At 44.6% G+C, this 22,967-nt stretch overlaps 1 protein-coding gene across 1 annotated transcript in view; it reads right to left on the bottom strand.

Annotated features, from left to right (window-relative positions):
- Positions 1-22,967, bottom strand: part of lrp4 (low density lipoprotein receptor-related protein 4) — a 106,760-nt gene that overhangs the window by 26,932 nt on the left and 56,861 nt on the right. The window contains 6 exon segments of the mRNA XM_079340416.1: positions 46-171; positions 415-534; positions 4,607-4,735; positions 5,364-5,480; positions 5,574-5,687; positions 11,795-11,911. Of these exon segments, the coding sequence (XP_079196542.1) occupies positions 46-171; positions 415-534; positions 4,607-4,735; positions 5,364-5,480; positions 5,574-5,687; positions 11,795-11,911 (723 nt within the window).

The following is a 22,967-nucleotide window of genomic DNA, read 5'->3' as shown; positions in this document are numbered from 1 at the left end:
GCTATATTTAGCCTCTAAAAATCAAGGCAATGAGCACGGTCGTACCAGTTTTCTCACAGCCCTCTTCATCACTGCGGTCAGAGCAGTCATCCTCTCCGTCACATCTCCATGACAACCGGACACAGCGTCCAGTCCCGCAGCGGAACTGGTCAGCCGTGCACATGGACGTGGCTGCAGGAAACAGAAAACACACATTTGATTCATTCAGTCATGAAGCAGGTCCTCCGAGACATTCAGGGGGGGGGGGGATCGGTTCGTTTGCAAACACAAACAGGAAGTAAGATAACACACAGATATACAAACAGTCACATGCTGGAATGATTCAAAAAGCAGAGTAGATACTCTGGGTAGATACGTATTTGTAAATGCACAATCTGCACAGCAACGAGAGGTGTTCAAGGTAACCCTACTTACTGCAGTTCTTCTCGTCTGATTGGTCGTCACAGTCGTATTCGCCGTCACACCTCCAGCCAGCGTTGATGCACATCCCGCTGCTGCACATGAATTCAACTGATCTGCACGGCTGGTGGGAAGCTACGCACACATGAATGACATCAGAAATGTCACAACCAAAGACCAGACCGCAGCTCGGATTTTATCATCTGGAAAAAAAATCTAAGTTTGAGGTACAGAGTTCATCATTTATTTTTAACCTGTGGTTCAGAACCTCGCTTACAGGTGATATAAAAACAAGATGCAAATGTTCGTTCTCAGGGCTCTCAGGTGTGTTCCCTATCCTTTTCACATTAAGCTGAAGCTACAACATGCTGTGAAGCAAGGCCGTCCACAGAAATGTCCATCTTAATATCTTCGTCTTCCTCACGGTTTAGAGCAGATCAGTATTTTGTGTTTCGTCTACATCAAGTAAAAACTGAATTCTCTGGAAGCTGAACTTCAAGTCCAGAAAAAAACCAGTGAGATGTTTGGGTATTTATTCTTATAGACTGCGGTTGCTCGTTCACTGGCTCACTTGTGCTGCTGCCAATGATGGTCTGCTCTTTCTATAAGGGTCTGTTCAGGGTCAACCACATTTTGGATTGGGTCCATTTATCCTTAGGGTCTGTTCAGATCTGGTTTGTATCTCTACTTTAGAAAATAATTTGTCCACATGGGTAAGTAAGTAAGCGTTATGAGATCTTCAGTTTGCTGCCCTCTCTGATCCCTGTCTCAAAGAGATCTTAAAACAGGAGGAGAAAAAAAAAAAACAGTGTTTCATATCTTTCCTTTAAACATTAGCTGTTTCTGTTTGTTTTTTAGCGACCTTGTGATCATCTCTGACTCGGCACCGAAGCTGTCCCACCTTTCACTCTCCCACCAGCGCTCAACATCTGATCACATCAAAGAGAAGCTGGAACTGGCAGCAGATGAGGACCGAGGTGGACGGGAAGATTAAAGCTGAATCAAACGTAAGCATCTTAAATCCAGAGTGTGTGTGAGTGTGTGTGTGTGTGTGTGTGTGTGTGTGTGTATGTTAAAGTGCACGCTGTGTGTGGATTTCTTTTGACACGTTTCCTCCTGACAGCACGAGTCGGCTCCAATCAAAGCCACAGTGGGCATGAGATATGGGATGAGCAAAATGACAAGCGAGGGAATGCAAAGAAAAAAGAAAAAAAAAGGAGAGATGTTTTGGAGCTCGGTGCAGCCTTATCAGCTCAGTGAGAGAAGAGAGAGATGATCAAAACAGCAGGTGGCTCTCCCACAGAGAGAGAGAGCGATAAGAGAGAGAAAGGAGAGATCAGCGTGGGACGCCACCGACGTACACACAGACGCCCACACACACACATTCAAGTGATTCACCCACACAGAAACACACACACACACACACACACACACTCTTTCATCTGCTCAGCTCGGAAGTCCAGAGCAGTATCAGCGTTCACGAGCAGTAACGAGGCATGCAAGTTTCACTGTTTTGATGTGTGTGTGTTCCTATAAGAAAGAGAGAGAGAGAGTGAGAAAGAGAGAGGGAGAGAGAGAGAGAGAGAGAGAGAGAGAGAGGCTTCTTCTCTAACAAAGCACCCTTCATGTGTCTGGAAAGTCGATGCCAAGGAATGCTGTCTGAGGATGGGCCGTCTTACGCCTCTGTGGAATTCCTCCTCTGTGTGTGTGTGTGTGTGTGTGTGTGTGTGTGTGTGTGTGTGTCAACAAACTTTCTGTATGTTTCAGGAAGCCAAGACACCGGCAAACGTTCTTTTTTTTTTGAACATGACGACTTCAAACATTAAATTGAATTGTCATTATGAATGAGTCAAAAGCATTAGAAGGAGAAAGAAAAGTGGGCAGCTTAAAAGGACATGACAACAGGAAATGAAATGTTCGGGGACATGATGGAGGCCCAGCTGGTTCCACATCAGACCGGATGAGGACTGATCTGTGAACCCTGTTCGCTTCTGATCCAACCACAAACATACAGCATCTCCTGTCATGGATTTAGAGCTTTGTGTGTAAGACCGTGAACGAGAAGCAACCGTAGACTGCAGGTTTCAAAAAGGGAAGTCAATGCAACAAGCTTCAGATGAGCCTGCTTGGTTTTGTTGGCAAGCAGAGATGACTCGGATCGTTTCAAGGAGAACTCCAAGTGAGAGAAAATTACTTTATTTCTCAGTCTCAGTAAACATTTGGTCAGTAAGTCTAAGGTCACAATCTCAAGTTTCAAGTCTTCGAAAGCACATTATGGCGCCCACTGTGTAAAAAAGGGACGAGTTAAGGGAAAATAAGACAAAAAAGAAGGGTTACTTTAGGTCAGGACTGCCTGTCTTTAACAAGTAGTCATAAATATCCAGCTTGTTAGCCAAATGTGTTTACTTCCAGCTCCAAAGAAACTACATGTCTGGGCAGAAATGCCAAACTGGAGGCTTTACAACGATCACAATCTTCACTTCTTTGAAAAAGCTTTGATTGCCAAAACTAAACTAACCCCCCCCCCCCCCCCCCCCCAGATTAACACCTTAAAAGTGGGCCGGTAATTAAAAATAAAACCCGGGCTGTGGGTGGAGATGAGAGCGAAACAGAGCCGGCTAACGTGACCAAAAGAATGTCAGAAAAAAAACCTTGAAACTCTGCTTATCTGCACTGCAGATAAACACATCAAAGAGGGAAACCACCGTGCATGCATGATGTGTGTGTCAGAGAGAGAGAGAGAGAGAGAGAGAAGGAGGGCGATGAGGTTGGCGGTTACAGACAATGAGCGAAACGAACATTTGAGAAATCAGAGACGAGGGGAACGAGGAGAGAGACGCTGAGAGATTTGTCAGCAGCGTGCAGCGTCTCTGGAGTGAGGAGGCCGAAACACGATCGGGTGTGTTAATCAGGACCATGGCTTCACTCCGTGTGTGTGTGTGTGTGTGTGTGTGTGAAATACAGTGAGAGAACAATTCTAACAGACAGTGTGTTTCCAGTGGTGACAGACGCTGTGAAGCAGAGGTCTGCAAACAGCAGCTGTTCCTGAGCTCAATCTGACAACCACGGACGAGAAGGCGAGACAAAAACGGCGTGATGAGACAACCGTTTGTGAAGTCGAATACTGGAAGCATCCTTTAAAGCACAAGGAGAACTTGTTTTTCTACATAAAGCAGATTATCCCCTCATCATGCTTCCTGTGTGAGCTTTAGAAGTGTGAAGATTTCTCTTTTTTCCTCAGTTTTGTATCACAAACTTTTTCACACCAATATGGTAAGCCAAAACTTATAAAGGACAATCCTTGATGTAGTGGTATGTGAGAATGCAAAATGTCAAAGTGGTTTATATTTTACAGCATGTACACTTTACGCCGCCAGCTCCAAAAGTACAGATTGTGATGTCTGATTGAGCCAAGGTTTGGGAAGAGCTGAGGATTTTGTATTTAAGGACGGATGTTTCTTCCTCCTTCTCCTGCACACACACTTCTTGCCTTAAAGAAAGAGTGAAACTTTTTACGCAGAAATCAAGTACTGTATATCATAAATGAGTCGTAGCCGTCTTCCGAGTCCTGCCAGCCGTAGTGTTGTCAGAGCTGTGATCTAAATGTTGGTATGTTTACGTTGGAACTGACTGGCTTGGGTTTTGTTTTTTTTTACCACTAAAATGATGTCAGTCTAAACACAGACTTTCAGATTGTCCCATATTAAATTTTTGAACTCCAGCTGAACTGCTGCAGCGTGCTGCAGGACATGAGGAGGATGACTCGCTATTTTGGGACACATGTTACAACAATGCCACTGTCAGTTTGAGAAGGAGCGGGAGGAGGGGTGGAGAAGGGGAGGAGGAGAGAAGAAATCAAACTCTACTCTATTAGCCATAACTGAAGCCGGATCTCCCAAAGGAGACCTGTCTTCTTTGACTACATGAGACAGTTTCAGTGAGAGCCAGGAGGGCTGCTGAGGATCCTGTGAAGTATCTCCACGTGTGAGAGTGAGAGGAGCGGCTGGATCAGAAACTCCTCACTGACAATCTGCTTTGTTTAGGACTTCATTTCCTCGAGGGTTGCATTCAGAACCTTAAAAGTGAGGGTGTTTATTTTTCTAATTCATAACCTGATAATGCATTCAGGATGACTTCAGGGGTCAACAAACATCGGAAGTAAATGTTGAAGCTTTTGAAACGTGTTTGTGAATAATTGACAGCTTACAGCAGTCCGACTCGTCCGACCAGTCTCCGCAGTCGTCGTCTCCGTCGCAGTGGTAGATGTCCAGGATGCAGCGGCCATACGCACACTGGAACTCCTCCACGCTGCAGGTGGCTGCCATCACATCTGAGGCTGCACAGACAAACATGCGGACGTGTTAAAACAAAACGCTGGAAAAGATGGCGCAGCTCTCGGAGGCTCTGTGAAGCTTCGCTGTGTCTCGGTGGAGTCTGTCAGAAAGGACACTCTGGATAAAGACGATCGGACAGTGGACATGCTCACACGCTGCGGCTAAGATGACATGCAGCTGGCTGCTAACACGATTTGACTCCTTGTTGCAGTTAAAGCTAAGGGTCCTGATGCTGCAGTATAAAGAGAACAGACCTCACTGTGAGGGAGCTGTTAGTCCGCTTTGAACTGAAAAACTAACAAACTGTTCAGAGCTCTTGATGTGTGTTTTTAGTATAATGTATTTCGATTTTTAAAGGTTAGTTTAAGTTGAGATTATAAGGAATAAGTGAACAAACAAAAGCGAAGAGAGAGTATTTTTTATACTGACAGAGACGCCTAAATTATCCAGATTTTAATCTTTGCTCTTCTATATTACGTTTTTTTTTGGGGCCTTTTTGCCGTTATTAGACGGCACAGCAGAAGAGAGACAGGGAAGGTCGGGAGCAGAAAGCAGGCGATGAAATGCAGCAAAGGGCAGCGGGCGGATTCAAACCCACAGCAGCTGCGTCGAGGACTCGATCTAACTTACGACAGCTCTCCTCGTCGGATCCGTCCTTGCAGTCCGTGTCTCCGTCACAGTACCAGTGCTCAGCGATACAGCTGCCGTCCGTGCAGCGGAACTCCTTGTCGGAACATTTCCGCATGTCTGAGAAAGATTCGAAGGAACAGAACAAAATATGAACATAATTATGAGACCATGTGACTGAATGATGCTGCTTGGGCTTGTATGTACACCCACCACATTGTTCATCGCTGTTGTCGCCACAGTCATTGTCACCGTCACAGTGCCACAGGCTGCGGATACAGTAACCATTTTGGCAGTGAAACTCATCCTCCTCACATTCTCTGGGAGCTGCAGAAACAAAAACAACAAAAAAAAGACAGATAGATGTTAGAGAGTACAAATAAATGAGGGTGCAAAAAGAGAGCAAAGACAACAAACTTTACAAGAGTTGGATAAGAACGCAGCCATTCCCGAGCTGTGCTGACACGATATCCACAGCTGCACTGACACGAGGGAAACTGTGACCTTTCATGTCAGGCTCAGAGCAAAGAGTTGAGGAGAAAAAAGGGATTTTTTTCCTCTCTGTAAACAAGCCGAACACTCCCCAGGGTGAAGGTTTAAAGCTCAAAGACTCACACACTGAATATCCTGTGGTTCAATCTCAAAACAAAAATCATCTGATCGACAGCTACTGCTGCACGGTGAGCAGTGCGCTTCAAGAAAATCATAGTGTGTGTGTGTGTGTGTGTGTGTGTGTGTGTGTGTGTGTGTGCGTGCAGCTGTCACAGTCACTGATCAGAGGGAAAACGTGGTATAGAAAATACCATCTTTCATACAGCACGTAACAAATGTTTTTTCCAAAAACAAATCAAACGAACACAACATAATTGGCAGCTGTAAAAGTGATGCTGATTTGCCCTTAAGGAAACAAAGGCTGTGGTGAGTTAAATTAACGTTGGTTACAACACATGACAGAAAAAGTGACAAGCCAAGCATCCAATGTGGAAAAAAAAAAAAAAGGATAAAGAAATCACTACAAAAACTCAAACCACAACTTAAGTATGATCCTTGTTTCCAGAGTCTCGCTGTATGCTTGGCGTGTTCCAAATATTTGGCTGAACCAGACTGACGACATGCCATCCATTAAAAATCTGCAGCAGGTGTTTATAGTTGAACCGTAAAGTTCTGCAGAGGTTGTTCAACACTTTCTGAAACCCTTTTTCCAGGTTAGTTACTGCATCCCACAGCCGGCTGTAGAGAGTAGCTATGAACCCACAGAAACAGACGAACCACACGGCTGCCGGCGCCCCTATTTCTATTTTTTGGACCGATTTAAATGATAACAGGGAATCAAACGAGTGAAACAATCCCAATCATGAGTTTCAAGATCCCTTTCACCCTTACTGTACGTTAAAACTTGAGCCCTCCAGCGCCCTTTGAACACATCTCATTTACATATTTAAAGCTACAGACACAGAAACAGCCTGTTCTGAGGGGTGATCCTGTATTTGATCACAGACATGATCAAATACAGGATCAACAAGAACAAGAAACTCCACATACATGTTTTGGAGAGCTCTGAGACTTATTTGAACTGAAAAAGAGACAATAAACAATACTTTAACCACTGACTAAATATGTCCTAGTTTTACCCTTCAAAGCGTGCAGGCCCAAGCTCTCCTGCTCAGGTTCTTCAGTCCCATTCATGGAAACTAGTTTTGGATTCAGGACAGTTTTAATCCACTAAAACTGTAACATCAACATCATCCTCCTCCTCAGCCTGTTTCATCGTCTGTCTTAAATATATTGGCTGCTGTTCATGAGGAAATGATGTTTCTAGGAACAGCTAACCTTGACACGTCACATAAAAGACACATTTGTCATTCATAGCAGCAGCCCTGAGGACAAAGACAGACACGAGACCTTCCCTCCAGTGAACTTTCAGCTCGCTGACATTGACTTGATTTCACTTTCAAACCCTTTCATTTATACAAACAACTCCTCCACCTCGCTTCTTTAATCACACCTCCATTGACAAAACACTGAATGGATTTTCAAAAAACACAGTGGCCCTTCTACTGTTACCAAGCGCGAATCAATGGCAGAGCTCAGGCGCGCTCGCCTCGGGTCCGGGTGCACGGGTTTGTCAAGGAGAACCAATGATGGATGGCCCCTGGCAGGAGGTGATCTATAATTTATCCCTGCAGTGTGTGAGTGTTAGACGGCTGAGACAAACAGAGAGAGAGAGATAAGGAGAGACAGAAACAGAGGGACGCTCACAGTCAAAGAGGAAGACGAAGCTTCTCTTCATCTCAGAGAAATATTTCATCTTCTCTCAGGTGTGTTGCAGAATCACAGAGTGAGTCAGAGCTGCTGGAGGAAAACTCCACTTCTCAGATGAGTGATGTTACAGTATATGAGGCCCTACAGCCTGCTGCCTGAGTGTATATGTGTCTGTTAATCATAGACTGTATGAGAAGAGAACGTAGCTTTCAAGTCAAACTAAGGCCTCTGAACTTTCATTATTTTTTTATGGCCAAGAAGGGGGCGACTCCATCGGTTCTATAAAGATGTTGGATTGTATAGAAGTGGATAAGAAAATGACCCTTAGTCTCAGTAAACATTCTCCTAACAAGTTTCCGGTTCCAATCTGAAATTCAAGTCGTCCAAATCACCAATCATCAATTGAGTACATGAAGGTCCTATTTAGTTAAAAGTTGATGAGAAGTAGGGAAGGCTTGAAGACGTAGTAAACTGCGGTTGAGAAGTGGTTACTTGGCGCCTTGTTTAGCATTTGGTTGTACAAAAAAGACAATTAGATGAGGCTGCTGCTAATTCTTTTAAAGCCTTCATTCGTGCCAGTCAACATTTGCCAATAGACAGAGTTTTTCTTGATATACTGATGCACCATGGCAACCAAGCAACTGCTAGCATCAGATCTTAATCCAATTACATCCTAATCTGAGGCTAAGTGCTAAGCATTTGGTAAACTCGCCCCCCCTTCTACTCCACACTCTTCTGGTAAAATCTGGCTCTGGGAAAAAAAAAAAAAAAAAAACCTGAATTGGGGACAGAAATACACCAAACATCCTGATTTAAATTTTGCTGACAAACAAATGGGTGACAGTTCAGTGACTGAGTAAAAAAAAAATATATATTTACACACATGCACACCTTACAATTTCAGACAGACCTCCCCTGAAATCCCAGAAGTTGGGACCAGGAGACTCAGGAGGTCGTTGTAAAAAGAACCATGCAGAAGCACCAGAGTCTACTTTTACAACACTATCATGAGAACTGTTGCCTTTATATTATTTCGAGCTGCAGTTTAACACATTCACAAGATCTACAAAAGAACTAACAGCATGGTGCTGATCCAGAGATGATGCAAGACTGCAACACTGCCGACATTTTTCTTTCGACCTTGACGCTAAAAGTAAGCGGTTCGGTTTACTAGCTTCACAACATTAAATCGATGTGACATAACAGATAGACACCATCTACAGACATCAGTGCATGACAAAATATTAGTCTGCCGAAGCGATGTTAAACTCATTTTGGTGCATCCCAACAAACTGCATCCAAAGAAATCCTTGTTAATAAACAGTGAATTTAAGTCAAACAACAGTGTCATTGTTATCCTCTTTTCGGTGGCTGGATTAGACTTAGGTAAGAGCTCCTGTGTGGTTTCAGTAAAACAAGGCCTCTGACCCTTTAAGACAGCATCTGAAATTTAGTTTCCTGCAGCAGGTCGATAAATCACCCTCGCTGACCTCCCCCCACCCAGAATGCCCCCCCCCTCCCAAAAAAAAAGAAAAAAAAAAAAAGAAATCAGATCACAAAGGCCCTGCAGTGGGTCCAAATGAAAATGTAATTTTATCCGTATTATTGACAAACGCACTCATTTTATCTATTATTCAACTTGTAAGAAATAATTGATTTTCACCCTCGCTCCGTCTCCCCCGTGCCCCCTTCGCCGCTCCCATCTGCGAGGTAAACAGAAAGAGGTCGGAGGTCAACAAGCCCTGAAGATGCTCATCATTCACACAGCAGCCAAACGTCAAAGGGCAAAGGGCGCTTAAAGTCATTACAAGGCTCCATACATTTTTGTGTTTGCTGAGGTGGGGTTTTTTTTTTTCACTCACTGAATCTACGATGTTCAGATACACACACACACGCGCACAAGTACACACACACACACACACACACACACACACACACACACACAGACACGCACAGTGAGACACACCTCAGTCTGCGTTTGTCTCAAAATCTTGACATCTACTTCAGTTCCAGCCGAGCGAGGAGGATTTTCTTCCCATCTCTAAATAATAAAAAAATCCAACGCCAGCATGGCGGGGAGAAACTAAATATATTGAGAGGTGGAACACAGAGCGGGGTGAAGAAACAAAGAGAAAGATAGAAGCATGAAATAATAAGCAGTTTAGGGAACAGGGGAGGAGGAGAAATTTACTGGGCATGAAGATGAAAAATTCATAGGCGGCTGCAGCAGACAGACCCCCCATCAGGAAGTGAGTCAATGTCTGGCTGTAGATACAGTATGTGGGTCATCAGATGAGGACGAGATGCCGCTGGGTGACGAACAGATAAGATAGAACACTCCGAAGAGAAACTAGATCTTTACACTCCCTTCCTATTTGAATGTTAGCATTCATACTAAAACTAATGGCAAGAATTGGACTATTAGCTTTCTTCTTTTTCAAGCTGTTGGACTTGAGTGAAAAATCGACCTCATTCCAGAGCGTCATGAAACTAGCATCGCTCGTCACCAAATCTGGAGGAAAGAACAAAAATAACGCTTGTCAGACGTCACGTCACACCTCAAAGTCCCACCTCAGCTCTCTCTGCTGCACCTCAGGGCAGAAAATCACAGCAGCTCCCAAATAAACTTAAAACAAACCAACGGCTATCAAATCAACCATTCACAACAACTTAACAGATAGGAACAGATGTAATAATAGATGTGAAAATGTCGCAGACTAATATGCGATTGACAATCTTTTAAAGTTATTTTTGTCACTGGTTGGTTTTCAGGGGTGAAAAAACACTGTATTGATCTTTTGAGAAAATGTCCACGGCGCGACTGTCTGACGCTCTCCACCATGTGTGCTGTCTCCGTCCTGTCGTACACACACAGCGTTAAGTGTGATTTGTGGTGTTTCAGGTTAACCATTATTTAACACTAATCAGATTCTCACCTCACGTATTATGCAAAACATACTTTACCATGTTTGGCCCTCGCCTATCAAACCCCCCAATGATGACTAAAGTCCATCCTCTCCATCTTTTATCTGCTCCACTTTTCAGTAAATGTGTGCTCAAACAGGCTGTTTGGAGATGTTCCCTTCATGACATCACAAAGGGCAGTAGCCCCTCCCCCAGGTGGGTGACACTCCCACAGCTAGGTGATTGTTCTGCCCTCTGAGTCTGCCCTCTCACTGTGAACAACTTGGCATTGGTGCAAGAAAGCCCAAGCCAACCTCCAGATAGGGGCGTGGTCAAACACAACTCATTTAAATATTTAAAGCTACAGACACAGAAACAGCCTGTTCTGCACAGGGCTGAAATAGAGGGGTTTATAGACATGATCAAATACTGGATCAGAGATGATTTACAACAAGAAACTTCACACACATGTTCTGAGACTTATTTGAACTGGTGGAAAGGGACGATAATATGTGACCTTTAATACCACTGTGTGTCTTCGCAGGAATTTCTCAGCTGGAAAACTCACACAGAGAAAACAGGAATGCAAGACTGCACAATCATTTCAGAACTTTAAGAAGAAACCAAACTCTGTTACTGGATGTGAAGTGCTCTTTGGAAACAATCTGAAAAGAAGGTGACTTAAGCTTCTTTCACACATGCAAATTTGCCATCAAGTGTTCTAGTTATTTTCAGGAGTGCCTGTGTGAAAACAGCTTTGGATAATAATGTGTCTCAGGACCTCCCTGTGTCTCTGAAATACTGACCGCGCACATCCGCAATAGGTTGATACAGAAATAGACTCTCACACTTACTCCCCCCTCTGCAGAACACAGGCAAGCAGCTGAGGGGTACTTTCAGTAGATCTGAACACACATACACACGCGAATCAAAAGAAGAGCAGGATAAACGTAAGGTAAAAGGTCAGAGAATGTCTTGTGTTCTGACCGTGGGAGTGCTGCTGACACCTCGTCAATGTGAGTGTGTGTGTGTGTGTGTGTGCGTGTTTTTGAGTGTGACAGCAAGTCTACTCCTTCAGACTGAAAAGCAAACACCTCAGTGCACATGGCACTCAAACATCTGTCCACTTTAATAACTTGTCGCCCCCCCCCCCCCCCGAGCCTGACAGAGCGCGTCCACACTGTGTGTCCATGCGAGGCGATGCGCATCGACGCGACTGCCACCGTTTGTTTGTGTGTTTGTCTTGACGAGAGAGGAAGTGTACTCACGACAGTCCTGTTCGTCCGAGTCATCCTCGCAGTCGTTGTCTCCGTCACACACCCAGGAGCGGCGGATACATTTGCCGTTGTCGCAGTGGAAGTCCAGCGGCGAGCAGGTGGGAAGCACTGCAAATGAGAACGAGACAGGACAACAAATCTGTCAGCAACACAACAACCAAAGATACAAAAGACAGACATGCTGTGTCACCAAAGGAGGGAGAGAGGATCTTCTCAGAGTCACGTGTGCCAAGCCTGTGAGCTGCTGAAAAGCATTTCTACTGTCCAACAAGACCTGATATAACATTTGTCCCCACACAAAGGATGGACCTTATCAGAGCTCGAGTAATATAAACACTGGAGTCACCAAACATCATTCTTTATTCACATGTAAAATATGTTTGTATTCCTCAGGACTGAAACACATGTTTTACAATTACACATGTTTCATTTAGTTTCACATAAGCTGGGTTGTCCAACTTTTACATCCACACTGATTCAAAGATATATCACAATGATGTCAATTAGTTCATACTGTCAATAATTGAAGTAACATTAAAGAAAACCAAGACTTAGATATCGGTGTTCTTCCGCTTTGGAAACGAGAAAAGTTGGCAGTTTAATTTTTGGCTGTGAGACTGTCAAAAATAAAGTTTAAACTTGTCAACCTGACTTTGAAAGGTATATAATGATGTTTTTTGTCTCTGTAAAGACATCTCTGGTCAAATTAAACTTTTCTGCCAAACATTGATGAAAAGAATCTGTAGCTGACCTGATCGACGTCATGATACTAAAGTGAATACACAGTCAATCCAACCCAGACATGTACAGCTTCTATAACCAACACTTCCTTCAGAGAGGTCAGAGTTGGACGGACAGAGTTTAAACACAGGAGAAGTTTTGGTTTCTCTGTTTGCTGTCAGCTGATCCCGGCCCGCGGAGCCTGATCTGGACCCGCATGTCCTCGTCTCTCCCACCCTCTCACCCTGACACCCAGGGAGCAGCACCGAGCCCGGCTCAGCGCATTCCTGCCTAACTTCATATCCGCTTTAAGTGCAGCTACTTGCTATCTAAGCAGAGCCCGAATGACTGGCCCTTTGTCATCGGCAGACAGAGCTAATTTAATTACAAGCCAGAGAGGGACTGAGGGGCGAGGAGGAGGAGGAGGAGGAGGAGGGGGCGCAGCAGCTCCATATAGTGGACTCTCACTGGCCTGTCAATAGCAGATATGAAATATTGAGCGAGCATCGCAGACTTTATGAAAAATGGATGACGTCACGCTGCGAGTTAACCAGCGAGGCAGACAGGCGGGCGAGTCAGGGCTCAGGGAGTGAATTAAGTAAGAGTGTGTGAGAGTGTGTGAGCGTGTGTTTGGGTGTGGCTCTGGTCTCTTGGGAAAGTAAAGCCCCACTGACCCACATATCCCTGCTTGGATACTCCATTATTCAGAGAGAAACACAAAAGAAGAGAGGGAAACACGACAGCAGAACCCTCTCACTTCCAACATCTCCCTCCATGTCTCCCCTTTATTCTCCCCCTCACCTTCTCCTGAACCCTCTTTTAAGGCGACATTACGCGACCACACTGGTGGCATAACGTCTTTCAGCAAACAGTCTGCATCACGCCATCCATTTTTCCCCCCCTTCTTCCAGGACACCTTTTCCTTCTGTTCTTGATCAAAGTCGACGTGTGACTGCAACGTTAAATCAACAAGAAAGTGAGAAAAGTTGTGCAGGATGCTACTTTGTTGAAAAGCCGGATCATGACATCTCCTCTCACTCTCAGTAGAGATCTAAGTCTAAGTGAAACAAGGCTGGAGTTCAATGTTTGCCAGAGCTGCTGCGTGAAGCTGTCAGCACAGTCTTCACACCGTCTGGAATATTTTCACCCTGTCGAACTCAAGCAGTTTGAAGAATCTCTGACCGGGCGTCAGCAGATTTACGGCCTGGACCAACAACGGGGGGAAAAAAAATGCTGCCTCTCAACATTTCAATAAATAATTCAGCTTATCTGAAGAGAAAGTGTGGCCAGTGTTAACACGCACACACTCGCGCATACAAATACACACACGCAGACATAAGCAAACCGTCACAGGCTGCGCAGGCTAAATAAACACACACTCGTCAGCAGAGCAGAAATGTTTAGGCACACAAATTGGGAGAGAGGCTAAGTGTATGCAAATAACTACTGCTCTCTCTCTCTCTCTAACCCACACACACACAATACGATGCAGTATGTGGGGCCTGTATTCTAGTATCAGGTGGATCAGCAGGGAGCATGCTGGGTAGGTTGATGAGGTCTCCGGGCGCTTTGATCCCTCTTATCACACTGATTCTGCTCCGCTCAGCGCTGCTCTTCTCACTACCACTGCATTCCACTGAGGCTCAGACACACACACACACACACACACACACACACACACACACACACACACACACACACACACACACACACACACACACACACACACACACACACACACACACACACACACACACACACACACACACACACACACACACACACACACACACACACACACACACACACACACACACACACACACAGCTCGGTAAGACGTATTTTCCTTCTCTTCTATTATCCTACATCTCCCATCATGCTTTTCAACATCAAAAGAGACAGAGGGGTCTGCGAGCTCGCCACATTTACGCTGACAACTATTTTAATGATGTCTATATTTGAACTCAAGAGCGCTGACGGAAGTATGCCGCAGCGAAACCACATCAAAGCCGGTGTTACATTACACAAGCTGCTTGCGTCAGATGCACAACACATTGCATTCTGGTCCTTTTCCTGATCCTGTGGCGCTCCTTTAATTATGTCATATTGTCCCATCTTCTGGAGCATATTCAGACAGATCAGCTGCAGTTGATACACTTGCCTCTTATTTGAATGATGTTATGGAAAGTGTGCTCAGAATCTGATAGCCTCCTTGACTTGTTCACTAAAAACCCAGATGTTTCCTTTCAGTTGAAACAATGACACAAGCTTTTTTTCATTTCATCTCCAGTGGTCCGCCGCCTCACACATAGGCCGTTGAGTCTGTGCGTTTCCCTTTGGCCGCAGGGTCTCTGGAGGTGAAATGACGAGTTCCCTCAGTAAAGCTCCTTGGATGAAACATTAGGACTTGTAGACTCTTGTGACCTGCTGTGAGATTTCTGGCACCACTCCAATATTTCTGATGGATCATCTGAGATAAGGCTGGATTACAAAAACTAGACAGACACTGTTTATTGACAGAGGTGTTGTGCACTCCAGTCCAATGCCTTAACATTCAGTTTAATCTAAGATGACAAATGTTTTGGTTTTTATCTGGGTGATGAAGCCTTTAAAAAAGTCTACTTTCACGAAGGACCATGAAGGAGGACGGTCAAGGTAAAGAAAACCAACGTGCCCTGTTGATCTGTCGCCAAGATGTCGAAATCACCTGACAGGCTAGCAAGCTAACAATGCAGCAGTCAGTCCGTCCGCCTTCTTAGACTTCATTCTGGTCCGGAATGTTTTTCTTCACCCCACTCGTGTTTCCAGATGTGAGACAATTATCAGGGCAAACCAACAGCTGGTGCAGCGAAACGTGGTCCAACTAGGATAAGTGTTTAAACGCTTTCAAGACGGATGTGGAGCTGGTTAAAGTGAAGCTTCAGCCTCCACTAACATGACCACCCTCAAATGTTTGCTTCACCTCTAGAGAGGAGGGGGGACATACTGTATCTCTCCAATGTTTGGATTCTGGACCGCAGTACCGATGTTAAACAATAGGTGTCAGAGTTACATACTGCTCCTTTAAGTATCTGTCTAAGTTAAAGAGCTTTCAAAAACATTCTTTTAAGTTTATGTCGTAATCTGGAGAACTTCATGTGCATGATATTATCACTAATTGCAACCTTCAAAGAATGAGCCTTGGAGGGTTTTCATTTCTATTGACTTTAACTTGTTCTAAGAGCATGCATGCCTACCAGCCTCGGCATGTTTGTGTGCGTGTGTTCGACGTCGTTAAGAAGATGTATGTGTGTGTGTGTGTGTGTCTTTAAGTGGCCTTGAGCAGTTGAGTTAACGGCCTCTCCTTATACAGAGCAGCTGAATCAAGTGTCTCTAATGGGACCAATATATCTGCCCAAACGCAGCTCATCGCACCGGCCCAACGGACGGGAGGATGGACATAAAAAAAGAGAGAGAGAGAGAGAGGTGGTCACTTTGTTTGTCTGAAAAACAGATGTGGACTCCAGAGAGAGGAGTCTACAAGTGCAATGAAATGATCTCATTACAGGGAGCTTTGATTTCACTTCACTTTCCACAACAAAATGTAGACACAGTGGCTCATCTGTAGTATGACACGATGCTTGTTACACCGCCGATCACACACTGATGGCAGAGGCACACATTCGTCTGCCGCCGACAAAGCTACCCAAGGACATGGTGTGTGTGTGTGTGTGTGTGTGTGTGCAAGAGCTGGGGATCAAACCCCTTCTGGTTGAGAGACGGCCGACTCAACCAACTGAACCCCAATTTGTCTTCGACTTTAAGTGCTGCAAACATTAAGCTGCGTGGTATACCGTGGTATTAACAATTCAAATGATTAAAGACCATAGAAACATGTAAAGAAAAAAAAAACACACATGTCCAGACGAATCTCAGGTCATAACAGCATTGATGTCATTGAAAAACTTTCCAATTCAGTTTAGAAAAGAGAGAATGTGCCTGATCATAGCAAGCTGAAACAACACTGCAGGATATTTGAATAATTTAAAAAGGGCTTAAAATATATATCCTTCAGATTTAAGAAGCATCTACACACTGTCCTTCCCCAACATCACTCTCCTCCATCTAATCCCCTCTGCCCCCTCTCATCCAGATCTGCGTCTACTCACTCTTTATTTTTCTCGCATAACCGGTCCCGACAGAGGCTACTTATCTGATTCTAGGCAGCTCTGGTCGGTAGCCAGCGCATATTTTAGCCCGTCAGAGCGGAGTGGTAATGCCAGCAGAGTTTTTCTTGGCAGCGTATTCGGCAGGAGGGGGGGGGCTGTATGATGGGCTCCCTCCGTCCTCCTCCACCTCTGCAGTAAACAAACCTCCCGCCTCTCACCGACCTCAACGCCGCTCTGCATTCAGAGACCCATCCAAAACTCTGTGTAGAATTCTGTTAATGTAATAGGAGCTTTCAGAGGCGGACATCAATCCAAATTAAATAGTATTAATGCGAAAGGACTCTTGTGTAAGAGGTTTTTTTTATAGCGTGCTCGGTCAAAGTGGTGCCAATTTGAATCTTCATTATTCTATCTTTGAGGCTTTTTATTAATTTCTCAATGTGCAGCACTTTCACTTATATCTGACGAGAACTTCATGAAAACGTGTTCTTCACTTAAGTTCAAATGAACTGAGTAAAGGTTTTCACTAAACGAGTTCAACCGTTGCAATGACACCATCGTCTCGACACATTTTACCGTCCTTCGAGGCGGATTCATGCCGAGACGTTCACTTGTTGCTATGACAAATCTCTGCTGAGCACACTGGGATCCTGTCACCCAGAGAGAACCCACACGTTCTCTCCTGAAGAGGCTTAATGACAGGAAACACTCTAATGCAGTCTAATGATGACATTTAGAGACGTTCATGATTATCTGTTACTGGCTGAATGTAGTAATCATTCCTCTAATGTTACCTAATGTGCCCGTTCTTTGGACACCCACACGCAGAAGGTCGTGTTCCGCACTTCACTCCACTCGGCTTTTTTTTTTGTTTTTTTTTTTTTTTTTGCTCAGGCTGCTCGAGGAGTTTAGTGGACGGGGAGGATTGGTTGAAAAAGTTTGAAACAGGGATGAGGATAACGTAGCAGAAAGAGAAGCTATTAAAAGATATGGAAAAAAAATAAAAGGGAAGAGTTTGAAAAGATATAAAGACACAACCTTGAGTCAAGATGGTCAAAGGGAGTGTTGAATAGTATGAAGAAAAAAACTCTCCAGATATCTTTCTGTGAGACAAACCGTCCATGAGCTATCAGCAAGGCAAGAAAAAAAACAAAAACAAGAAAAACTCTGTGTGTCACTGAAGGCTTGACTTCATAGATCAGAACAATGGGAAAAGAGTTCATGCAGGTAAAAACTTGAGCACACACACACACACACACACACACACACACACACACACACACACACACACACTTGTGCACTTTGGCATAGAAAGAAGTGATTCAACCAAAGCAAACAGCTGCGGTTGTCTGTCTGGTTTCTCTGACTTCAACTGAACGTGTTTGTCTATTTTAGATATTTGCAAAGAAAACTCTCAACCTGTACTTTGAGAGGGAGACGATGATCAAGTCGCTGGAGGATAAATCCTTTGAGTTCAAGCTGGGAAAACATCAAGCAGGTTGAATTAAAAAAAAAAAAAACACTCAAACTGAAGTCGCCTCTCCTTTGATAATTGAGTTTTTCAATCAACACTTTCATCTAGCTGGAGAATTTCTCTCTCTTTTTTTTTAGGTGATGTTCGTTCTATGGCTAAAACTAATAACCTCCAATCATTACTGCAATCATTCAATCATATATGTATCCTATGCAAATAAATGGCCTAACAGTTAGAAATGCATACCACACGTTTTTGGAGCCTGAGGCGTTGTCTGCAAACTGTTGAGTTTGTCTGGCTGTCACAGAAAAGTCAAAAGAAAACACTGTGGGTACTCGCCTGTGAATTATAGTGATACACAGTGCTTTACACACTCGTCTCCACATCATTACGTGAGTGATTTAATAGTCGTGGGGAGAATCTCTCCTCTTGTTGCCAGTTTCTAATTATAAATCAGACAAGTATTCATCCATTTTTTCCTTCTGGCTCGGTCTTGATGTTGGGCACAAACCCAACATTTTCCAGCTGCGTTGCTTCAACTGTCAAATTTGTTTGTAAAAAAAAACAAAAGATAACTCTTCCTGATCTGTCGAGGTCCGATGATGGGGGTGAAAATGATTCATCCACTTAACCCAGACGCCCCAGTTCATCCCTCTCTCATCAGTGTTAGATCAATTTGGGGGGAGTGGCAGGAGCTGAGTCTGTAGGGACTGCTAGCTATGGAGGGGGCAGGTTATCCTTGAGCAAGGCACTGAGTGCTAGTTTACACACAACTCACTGGGACATTTTTTTCTGGGAAAAGCAAAGGCTCTAACCATCTTCATGCCATAGGTTGCATAGTCGTGATTGGATCCTGTGACGCTGCAGCAGCTGACAGGCATTGTACTTAACTTCGTCGAAAAAGTCAAGCGTCTCAGTTCTAGGCAGTTTCAGGTGAGGATGATGAGGATCGTGGCGAAGCATCATACTCGCCGCCTGATGGGCCTGTAGCCACTAAAAAGTGGGCTTACAGCGGTTCACTCCTGAACTTCTCCACCCACGCTTGATAGCTAAGTTTTTCGACTCGGGTTAAGCAATAGGTGAAGTAGCCTCGATGAATGCACCTGATTGGATAAACGAGCGTCTCGTCCCGGCTGTCCCTGGACGAGCACAGAATAGAACGCTGGTCTACTCTAGTCCGGTGAGCGAAATGGAGCCCCTTTCGAAGCTCACCATAACGATCCCAATATGCACAGTGTGGCGACCTCTCCGGCTCTTAGTGGGAAATAAAAAGAAAGGGCTGATGTGCCATCTGTAGTCGGAACCAGTGGAGCCGTACAGTAACACTGATTCCAGTACGACTGAAAAATGTCTCGACACAGCAGAAAACCATTTTTTATCCAGAGAAAGCACAACACAAGGTCTCCAGCCAAACAACACAGAGCTGTCTTAGCTGTGCAATGATTTGCCAGGAGACCCACATTCAGGAAAGAATACTTTGTGTTGTGAACAAAGCGCTGAGTAAATTCCTCTGTTTATCTTGAAGCTGTCAAAACAGCGGAGCGAACGACTTGCTGCTTTAATAAGGTCAGCAAAGTCCCACCACAAAGGAGGATGAACCGCCGCTGCGCTGCGTCTCGGCGGCCTCGTTCTTTCAACTTTGTGCTGACGGCGGGTAATGGCAGGGGTGAAAAATGGTGGAAGGATGAAAAGTGGGGAAAAAACTTTCAAGATGTGCACCGCTCTTTCTCCCCTGTAAGACATGTTGCTACAGTCCTTTCTCTCTTTTCTACATTTTGATTGAAACAACATCAATATGGAGATGTTTGAGAAATGCAATCGTTGAAAGAGGCTTCAATAAATGCCTTTTTTTAACCTTTACCCATCACGTGTTTGTTGCTCACATGCAGAGCATATTTAGAAAGCTGCTTATTACGAGCTTATTAGAAGGTAAAGCCGGGCTCGAGAGCGGCCTGCTCTTTGTCTCTTTGACTTATTCCCGTCCCTCTCTCTGCCCTCAATCAGCCTCCAATCATGTCCTCTTCTGTGTGAACAAGTGCACCCGCCTCATTTACTGAACAGGGAGTAAATATTGAAGAAGGAGGCGGAGGAGAGCACAGAGGGAGCATTGGGCTGGAGGGGAATGGAGAAAGAGAAGAGGAGGATTATGTTAATGTGCCCAAACAACCCGGGTCATATCCTGAGACTGACGCAGGGGGAAGAGGGGGAAAAAAAAAAAAAAAGCAACAAGCCGAGGAGAAAGAGACAAACGAAACTCAACCACATAGTGAGAAATAAATGAGAAAGTCTTGTGTGAAAAGAACGGAGAGTTGGGTGTGCAGGTTTCCTGCAGTCCGAGGGCAGAGAGGAGAAGGATGCGGAGGCAGAGGGAGGAACGGAGGGAGGCAGAGATGAAGGGATAGAGACAGAAATTGACACATTGAGAAGGAAGGGATGGGGTCCTAATCTTCTGCGCTCCTGCATTCGGATCGGCAGAACTCCAGCAGGCAGAGCCGCTCTCTGATTGGCTGAAATTCCAAAGAGTGGGAGATTAACGCACAGAGGGGGTACTTCTTATTTTTGGTGGTTTACGTGTGTGTGAGAGTTTGTATGAATGACCTTGTGAGAGCTAGTTTTTTACGTAGGATGGCAGGTCTATTTTAAAGGTTTAAACTGATGTTTAACCAAAAAAAAAAAAAAAAAACGATTTCGTAGGAGTCGAACGATTATCAGCGGCTGACGTTCAGCACTTGGCAAGTTATCTGTATCAGCGAGTAATTTGATGACACAGATCAAATGATGAATTGAACAGTAAACTAGTTTGGTTATTTAGAGTTTGGCATGAAGTAACTTGAACAGGCATCAAACTTCTTTCTTAAACGTCAGCGTGGGTGAGAATTCCTGAGCCGCAGTTCAAATGGATTCTTCTCATAAATATGGTAAATATAAAAGCACCAGGAGGCCTTGCTATTCCTGACAGATATCCTGAAATGCATCCAATGGAGGGTCCTCACACGAGTGCAAGAGTGTGTGTGTGTGTGTGTGTCTGTACCTGTGAGTGTGTGTTTGAGTTGAAAGTACACACCCGTCTCCCAAACCTCACACACTCCTGTGAGCCGACGGCAGAGGAAACCAAACATCATGCAGCGCCTTCAATCACGCACAACAGAGATTTTCCACTTCCATTTCATCTCACATCCACCCCAACAGCAAACACACACACACACACACACACACACACACACACACACACACACACACACACACACACACACACACACACACACACACACACACACACACACACACACACACACACACACACACACACACACACACACACACACACACACACACACACACACACACACAATCATGTCTATTTCCTCTGCAGCCTCGTCTCCTCGATCTGGCCGAGAGCATTTACTCTTTCTCAACCTCGGCTGCTTTCAACTCAGCAGGACTCCAGCAGAGTGAACGTGCATTTGGATGTGTGTGTGTGTGTGTGTGTGTGTGTGTGTGTGTGTGATAAGTCCTGCTTACTTTAACATAAGTGAAATGCAGAGAGAGAAATAACAGGAAGGAAAACCAGAAACAGCGAAGGAGGAGGAAGAGGAGGGAGGAGACGGATGGTGAAATAACTAAAGATGAGGAAGTCTTCCGAGGCTGCCGTGTCTTATCTGTTGTGTATGTGTGTGTGTGAGTGTGTGTGTGTGTGTGTGTGTGTGTGTGCACGCGTGCTAATGTTGTTATGAACAGTGCTTCAGTGTGTCGATCATAAATTCTATTACCTTGAGATCAGGAAGTCGGGAGATAAGATACAAGAGAAGACAAAAACAGAAGGCTCAATGAGAGTGTTGGCTTTGTCTGCTTGCAGGGCAGAGTTCACAAGGCCACGCATCAATGAAAACACTGTCCTTGGTGCATTGAAAGTGACCGCTTTCACATACAATGTCACATCGAAACATGTCTTTTATTCCAGAAGCTGATCACATGTAAGGCATTAAACCAGTCCACGTTGGGCACAAACTAAAACCTAAATGTCTTTATTGGACTCGTTCATAAAAAAGACTGCCTTCATTGCATTCATGCACAGTGATGCATAAAGAAATACATTTACCAGAGGTTTCCACAACAGTGGTGGCTGTTGGCAGAACTTGAAAGCATCTCACTGTCTCCGCGTCACGTCACTTTAAAGCTAAATGACATTACTTAACCACAAAAAGGATTTCACAGTTGACAGGCAAGACGAGCCGATGTCAAAAGTTCAACTGTTCTCAACGCTGTGAGGATGATTTATTCGATGTGGGGAGCTGATAAACAAGATGAACAACATGTGAGATGATGGAAAGCTTAAAGGAACAGGAAGCACAAGGAAGTGGCTTGTTGTTTGTTTTTCCCAGACTGTTGCTTCAGACGTCATGTATGGACTTTATGGCTCCCTCCAAACACTGATAATAAATGTCAAAATATGAATCCCCACGTCTGTTTGTTGGAGAGGGAGAAGCCTTAAGAGGACCTGAACACTGCTGGATAAGCTGAGGGGGCGACTCTTTGCCCGAAGCAGAAGCAGGACGATCTCCGTGCACATCATTAAACTTTCTGTTCTCCAATAAAAATATTCACGGAATGGCGTCTAACAGTGAACAAGCAGATCAGGAGGATTTCAGAGGCTTCCCTCCTGAAATTAGCAACGACTTGTCAGCAGTCAGTGTGTGCAACATGTTCAGACTTTTGCAGTGGTTTATGTTGGAGCCTCGTCGTGAGATAGTGATTGTAAAATTGTGACTCATTTTGCAGCCCTGGAGGATACGGTGCCTCGTGAAGTGGGAGTTCAAAGGAA

Source organism: Symphodus melops (genome assembly GCF_947650265.1).
Source record: "Symphodus melops genome assembly, chromosome: 3".
NCBI lineage: Eukaryota > Metazoa > Chordata > Actinopteri > Labriformes > Labridae > Symphodus > Symphodus melops.
This window is presented reverse-complemented; position numbering and strand designations above follow the sequence as displayed.